At 32.8% G+C, this 8,094-nt stretch overlaps 1 protein-coding gene across 2 annotated transcripts; it reads left to right on the top strand.

Annotated features, from left to right (window-relative positions):
- Positions 1-494: 494 nt before the first annotated feature.
- On the top strand, positions 495-6,216 carry LOC107914879 (NADH dehydrogenase [ubiquinone] 1 alpha subcomplex subunit 13-B). 2 transcript variants are annotated; one of them, XM_041079401.1, is made up of 4 exons: positions 541-907; positions 2,271-2,346; positions 5,754-5,825; positions 5,916-6,216. In XM_041079401.1, the coding sequence occupies exons 1-4, from the start codon at positions 760-762 to the stop codon at positions 6,058-6,060; spliced, it is 441 nt and encodes a 146-aa protein (XP_040935335.1). In that variant the 5' UTR covers positions 541-759; the 3' UTR covers positions 6,061-6,216. The 2 variants fall into 2 exon arrangements, with proteins under 2 accessions (XP_016699415.1, XP_040935335.1); XM_016843926.2 differs by lacking the exon at positions 2,271-2,346 and having other exon boundaries at positions 495-907.
- Positions 6,217-8,094: the final 1,878 nt, after the last annotated feature.

Raw genomic sequence — 8,094 nt, 5'->3', positions numbered from 1 at the left:
TTTTAAGGTCAAATTGACTTTATAGTATATATATATATATAAAAGAAAGCTTGTTTTTTGTTTGAAGATTTTTTTAATCTTTTTCATAATTTAGAATTTTTAAATATATTTAATTTTAAAAATTAAAATTCTTTTACAGTTATATTACAAAGTTGAAAAACTTTTGCATTAATTTTGAAAATTTAACTTTTTTTAATAAATTTTTTAATTCAAAGAGCCTTTTTGAATTATAAGTTTTATTCATGAAATTTTTAATTTTTCAAATATTTTAAATATTTAATATAATTTTTTAAATTAATAGCTAGCTTGGTGTATAAAATAAAATAATGTCGTATCAGTTTTGAAAGATTGAGAGTCAAATTGTTTCAAATAAAAAAGTAAAGGCTTCATTGAATAAATGTGTAAAAGTTGAGAATTAAAATTTTTATTATACCTTACATATAAAAGGGAAAAATAAGACATCTACAAGGACCAATTTGTAAAGGGACCAAAATGCAGTATGTGGTATAACATAGGGACTGTTATGTTACTTTTAGGTGACACCACAAAATAGACCTGCACTCGGAAATAAGCCCACCAAGTGGCGTAGCCTAAGACGGACCCAAGCTCAAACAAACAACCCTCTATAACGCCACCACCACTTTCTGCAATTTGCACACACACTCTCTCTCGATACAGAAAAACAAGGGCAGATGACTGAGGCAGTGATAAGGGAGAAGCCAGGAATGGCGAGTGTGAAGGACATGCCACTTCTCCAAGATGGGCCCCCTCCGGGTGGGTTCGCCCCCGTCAGATACGCCCGTCGGATACCCAACAAGGGCCCAAGTGCTATGGCTATATTTCTCGCTGCTTTTGGTGCCTTCTCTTATGGAATGTACCAAATCGGCCAAGGGAACAAGATCCGCAGGTCCTTGCCTTTTATTCTCTCTGGAAAAATCCTTAATTTTACCTTCTTTTCTTCATATTCTAATCTAGGTTTTCATTTTTTTTTCAGTTTACATTGAGTATATTTAATCTGTTCGTTTATTGGGTTGCTTGAAATGATTTTTATCAACTCATTATGATTTATGTATATTTGCGTTTACCTCTTTTAGTAGATAGAAAGCTTTTGATGGGATTGAAGACTTTTTTAGCTTATTATGGAGCTTGGAGTTAGATCTTGATCTGTTGTTTAATTTATATGTGGGTCTTTATCTGTCCTTGTTTATTGGATAGATTTAATTTAATTTAATTTTTTATATCAAATGAGCCTTGGAAATGTGGAGGATTCTGCTGATTCTTGGTATGATATTTCGTTCATATTTGCTGGTTCTTTCAAATGGCTTTTAGTATATTTCTTCTGAAGAAGTTTGATGGGAGCGGAAAAGGAAAGATGGTTGAGATACAGTGGTTTGCTGACAGTATTATTATTTGGTTCTATCATATTGACAATGCATGATGATTTTATGAGCCTGCTGCCTGCCTATATCCAAGTTTAGTAATTTCAGGAGTCCACATATGTACTGATTGTAGTAATTAATTTAGTATTTCACATTGCAAACAACTAGTTCAGGATTCCTGGTTCTTTCAAATGACTTTGTCTCATGTAACCTATGAAGAAGCTGGTAGAAGGGGAAAAGGAAAGGCAATGTTCTGATAAACAATTCCCTGACAAAAGTTATTAGTTGTTCCTGACATATTCGTGATAATTTCATGAGTCTGCCTCTTTACTTAGTTTAGTATTTTGTTAGTATTTCACAAGGCAAAACAATCGGTTAAGGGTTGCCAGTTCTTTCCAATGGTATTTATCATGTACCCTATGAAGACGCTGGTAGGAGAGGAAAAAGGAAAGATATGTTCAGAAAAGATATGTTCAGATACAACAATTTGCTGGTGATGCTATTATTTGGTCATGACATATGGGCAAGGCATGAAAATTTCAAGAGCCTATCTATTTTCTTATTTTTGTAATTTGCTAACATTCATAGTATATCCATAAGTTTTGTTGCATTTAAACCGGAAATGTTAACAAGGATTTGGAGATTTGTTGAAACTAGCATGTGCATTTAATATAGAGGAGATTGTATCTGAACATGATATTCTTTTATGCGTTGATGATGAATTGTTGATCTTCTAATTGTTGGTCTCATATAAATCAATTAGAGTGCTTGAATGATCATTCAAATTGTTGCTTATTGATTTTAAAGCAGTGTTGTCAATGGACCAAGGTGTGCTCTAGGCACTAGTATTGATTCTAATGCTTAATTGTTTTGGAATGGATTCATTTGCAGATTTCACTTTAAACCACATTATATGTTGCATTGAGCATAGGTATTTTGGGGTTATTTCCAGACTGCACGATTATAGGTACTAATACCAGGTACTAATACCAATAATATTGGGTGGTAAATAAACTGCACAATTTGGTTGGCTTTTTGCATTTTCTTGATTTGTGACCATCTCAGACTCTTTGGGAAATGAGGCTTCTAGATTTAAGCATGAATTATCTGAGTTTTCCTTTTCATGTTCAAGGGTTGGAAAAATGAAACTTGATGCAATTAGGTGCAATAGCTTTTCCAGATGGGGCACTTTTAGGCAAGATGTTGTACCTTTTCCATTTAGCTAGCCATTCGTGGATAATCTATAACTTAGGCAAGGGTTGAGGAAGCTTGAGATTCTCTATGCATCAATAGTTGAATTGATCTTTTTGATAAAGAGACATAGCCAAAATTGCATGCACTAGATAAATAACATAAAACGAATAAGCTCAAATCTGTTCTGTTTTGGAGATATGCTTTAGATTCCCTTATTTTGATTTATTTAAGATAAATAGTGTAACTATCAAAGTATGAGCTAAATTTAGGTATTAATAAACGTTGATACTTGAGGCTGCATGATGCAAGATCTTTACTATTGTGTTATTTTATTATTTTGTCTTATTAACTATCAAATATATGACAGATTGCTAGGATTGTTAATTTGGGGTTTAATTCTTGGGCTAATAATAAAATTTTATTTGCAAGAAAGCCTAGTATAAATAAATAATAAGTTTTACTGACAACATTGTTTTTTTTTCTTTGAAATAATATAGAGAAACTAGAGGCTTTTCATGACCTATGTTTGCTAGTGGTCTGACTTATTTCTTACTCGTTTGCTCAGCCCTAATTCTATTTATTTACTAATATTTCTCCCTAAACCACTTAAATTTTGGCATTGAAGCCTAATTGGATCTTAGTGTTTATATAAGGGTTTGCTTTTAAGCTATGGTTGGACGAGCTAGAGGTCAAGGATGAGGAAATTAGGGTCACAAAACAAAACTGGCTGCAATGATGTGACATGCTATTGAATAATTGTCATGTGTAGTTTATGCAAGGGTGCGACAGGAACAAGTGGAAACCTAGATGGAAATTTTGGAAGGTGCCTAGAACCATTTTGACATATCGGAAGATGGTCTTGCTAATAAATCTGATTTTGGACAGGAAGAAAACCTCTTTCATGATGCTTAATCCGCAAACCTTGCAGTACAAGGTGGGTTGAAGGAGTGGTTGGTCCATGCTCTTGAATTAAACAAGAGTGGGACTAATGTTGAAGTTGCTGATTTTCATGGCATGATGCATGCTTCAGAGCAAGATTATGATATGTTAGAACTCATTTATGATGAATATCTTGAAAAAAGGGAAGAAATTGATTTGAATCCAGTTAAAGGAGAATCTTTGGTTGTCTGGATAGAGGGGTGACAGGCAAACCCTCAGAAGAAGGGGAGGATTGGAGGTGGGTCAGAAATCTTCTTGATATTGCAAAACACAAAGGTTGGTTGATGGCTTTGGAATGGCATCTAGTAAGGAAGCCATAAAATTATAGCTTGATGTAAAAATAACTGCTTTGGTTTCTATAAATGAAACAGAATCTTCCAAGGGAGAAGTCATTACTGATCTCAAGAAAAAGCAAGAAAGCTTGGAGGCAAGTAACAGTGTAATGGTGATGTAGTCTTGTAGAGAAAAACTGCTTGCATTCGATGTGAAAGCTATGTTTCTGAAAGCTGTAGTTGAAAACCAGGTTCTAGTGGTTTCAGGAGAAACAAATTGTGCTAGAATATCCTCAGAAAAGGAAGAAAATCTTGGTGAAACAATGGATACCAGATTCTCTTAGAGTCAAAGTGCTTCACTCAAACACGGCCCTTGATTTTTGCTATTGGCATGTTACTTGGTTCAAGACCAAGATTTGAATGTTGTGAATCAGTTGCTAGTGGATGAAATTCATAAAAAAGGTAAGAATGAGGTCTTTTTGGTAATAATTTTGTGTGACCGTCTTCCTTGGCATCTGGACTTGCATGTTATTTTGACGGCACGACCAGCAATGCTGATTTGTTTTCTAAACCTTCGGGAATTGCTCAACTATTCACGTATTTGGGTTGGCTTTTCCATTGTTGGAGTTATTTTTGGAGGATGTGTTGCAGAAAACTCCTTGTAGTATTAAATCAGTGTTTGACAATTTTAAAGGCAATCCACAAAGAGGGAAGAAACGGATTTGAAGAAAGATGATTTGACTCCTTTTTTGAGGATATTGGCACTGAACCTGAATGGAAGAAGCGCATTGCATCTACAAGATATTTAGTTGAAGCATGGTTTGGTTCACAGATTGATTTTTGGTATGGTGGAGGCCTAATTAAACATATTTTCCATTATGAAGGTATATTGTTTTCCTCGCAGGCTGGGATGATGATACTTTTAGCTCCTTGTCAAGATAAAAGTGATCAGCTTTCTTGGGAATCTTACCAAGTTTTTTATTTTTCCTCTACATGGTTCTATGCACCATTAACCAACAAGAAATATTTGACCATCCTCTGCCTAACAAGTGAAATTGTTTTGGCGACTAAGATTGCATAATGTAGCACCAACATAGATGATGTTGTGTATGTTATAGACTATGGTTGAAGTGATAAAAGTTTTCGCGCTGGACTCGAGTTTTCCAAGCTTGGGTGAACAATGCTTGAGCTTTATTACTATGTTATTTTATTATTTGTCTTTTCTATTAATTATTAGACATATGATAGATGGCTGGGATTGTTAGTTATCTTTAGGGTTTAAATCTAGGGTTAGGAATAAAACTTAGTTGCAAGAAAGCTTAGTAAGATAGACGGCTAGGATCAGGATTTAAATCTAGGGCTAGAAATAAAACTTATTTGCAAGAAAGCTTAGTATAGATAAGTTGTGAGCTTTATAGACAATACTATTATTCTAATTATTTTCTATGAACAAATAGAGAGAAACTAGAGGTTTTTTATCACCTACTTTTCTATAGTTCCAACTTCTTTCTTGCTTGCTGTCGACCATAATTCTATTGATTTTCTGCAAACTCTACCTAGTTTGGTTGCATTGTATCATTTGAACTTACCAAGCAAACCCTATCGGCTACAGTCAGTGCTGAGCTGTTAAGGAGGCAAATTCTATTTACTTGATCCAACTTTTGGCTGATAGAAGGGTGGACTTCTTTGATGCTCCAGTAAAGAAATTAATTGCTTTTCTCTTTATTTAAAGTGATGTTTTGTGAAATGAATGTTTCAAATCTAAATTAATAGATTGACAGTTGACGATTGTGTTCCTTTTTTGTTTTTTTTTTTTTATTTCAGATACCCTGCACAGTGCTGCTGTTTTATATCCATTCTCTTGCCATGATTTAGTTTTTAATATAGAAACTAAATTGAATAGATATGCCAAATGCAAATTTATCTTCTTCATTTTAGAAAGAAGGCCTGAAATATTTACATTTTGCAGGGCACTGAAGGAAGAAAAGTTTGCTGCACGTAGAGCAGTATTGCCTGTTCTTCAAGCTGAAGAAGATGAAAGGTATTTAATGATCCAGACTACTCCAATTCCCTTGCATAGCTAAAGTGCATTGAATATTTCTATGTTTGCATGCTTGCTTGCATTATTTAGATTTGTCAAAGAGTGGAAGAAGTATCTCGAGTATGAGGCGGAGGTGATGAAGGATGTCCCTGGTTGGAAAGTAGGCGAAAATGTATACAATTCTGGGAGATGGATGCCCCCTGCAACCGGTGAGCTCCGCCCTGAAGTTTGGTGATACCTTTTTCTTTTATCTACTCTTTGTTCACTGTTGAGCTGTTTTCACTTCGTGGAAGCTTGGTCTTGTTCACATTAAGCGAAATAAAAGATTTGGAAATTAAGAAACCTATTTCTGTATGGAGAGTATTGGTATGATCATTTCTTTCTTTCTTTACCTTCTACATCTTCCGCATGGAGGGCTAACACTTGCCATTGCTGGCGAAACAGAGCAGGAAAGCCATCCCACTGTTCCGTTGGGGGTAGTAAGGTTCGCTTCTTGATGTTTGTTTACCTTGCATAAAAAACGAAAGGCAGGAAGGGAAGTTTGACATCATTAATTAATTTATGGGCAAAGATCCTTTAACCAATGTGGTCCATTTTGGAAAAGGAACGTTTCACCCTAGGGAGCTAGATTCCTAAGGGAGCCAACCACTGTTTGGCGTAAATAGACATACATTCCTACATACACGTACATACTCTTTCCCATTGTGGCTATGATTCTACCATTCCAACTTCCTCACCTTAATGTAAAGTGCAAATGACAGATCACTGAAGAAATTATTTCTTTTTACAAATAATGATAAAACTAAATTCGACATAGTGGTAAATTAGAATTAGAAAATTAAAAAAGAAATAAATTCCATGTAATTGATGCATTAATTATCAACTTGCGAGAGCTAGATGGACGAGGCGCATTTTAATACAAAATAAGGTATCCAAAATATAGTATTTGAAAAGTCATAATAATTGAATTGAATTGAATTTAGGTGTAATTGTTTATAATTCTTATCGAATTGAGTGTAATTGGAGCATTTTATTTAAACTTTTCAATTTTTGATGAAGGGTAAGAATTGAAGTAATTACTCAAGTAATTACACTCAAATCTAATTTAAGAGAAAATCTACAAGTTAAAAAATATATATTATAAATATGAGCTCATAGTTGGGATGGTTATGACAAAATTTATTATATTATAAATACTAAAAAAATTATATTATTTAAGTCCTAAATTTATTTCCCAAAAAGCTTAATATAAAAAAATAATTTACATAATAAAAAAAGTGTTATAATATATTTATTTATAAAAATTTATGACTAAGAAATATGGGCATAAATTATTTGTGTGTGCATGTTATATACTATAAAATAATATACTTAATCATAAAAAGAATGTTATAATTTTTAATCATAATATATTTATAAAAAATAACTTTCTAAAATTATAACAAAAAAATTATATTATTTATAAGAAGTGCTATAGAAGTTATTGAATAATTTATAAAACCTTATTTATAAAAGTTATATATTATAAATTTTATATTTTTTTTACTTAATTTACGTATTATAAAAAGGGGATACAACCTACATAATTTTTTCTCCACATTAAGTTTATATAAAGTTTTTATAATTAAAGTTACGGATTATTTGGATTGTAAACTCAAATATTATAAGGTCAATACTAATTATACAAATAGAAAATTTTTTCTTACATCATATCGTGGGGTATGTTACCATATAAGAGAATAGTGCTAGAAACAAACACAATAGACAGCTCGCAAACTCTTTAATTGGAAACATTTAATGCTTTAGAATGTGGTTGAGAAGAAATTTGTTGTTCTAAAAAAAAATACTCACATTAGTATAACATAAAAAAATATAGTTAGATCGTACTAGCATGTTGCATATTTCATAACTTCAATCATAGGTGGAATTGAGATGATCCATATTTCGAAAAGAACATGGAAGTAGGATACCTTGATAATCTTGATGATGCAATTCAAATTTAGATGATGATGAATTCAGTCAAAGACAAACTGTGACAGCCCAAAATTGACCCTAGTCGGGAAGTGGTTTCGGGACCACAAAACCGAGTCATAAAAATAATTGATTTCCATATTCTATGCTTATTATGTGTGTACATGAGTATGTGGAAGTTTCATTCTCCAATTTTGCCAATTGCATGAGAAATTATTAAATAGGGATTGATATGAGACATGGTGAAAATATGATAGGCTAATTTAAAATGGTCTATTAATGCATGTTGTGAAAATGA

This window comes from Gossypium hirsutum, chromosome A10, assembly GCF_007990345.1.
Source record: "Gossypium hirsutum isolate 1008001.06 chromosome A10, Gossypium_hirsutum_v2.1, whole genome shotgun sequence".
Classification (NCBI taxonomy): domain Eukaryota; kingdom Viridiplantae; phylum Streptophyta; class Magnoliopsida; order Malvales; family Malvaceae; genus Gossypium; species Gossypium hirsutum.
Note: the sequence above shows the minus strand (reverse complement) of the source record. Positions and strands in the feature narration are given on the sequence as shown.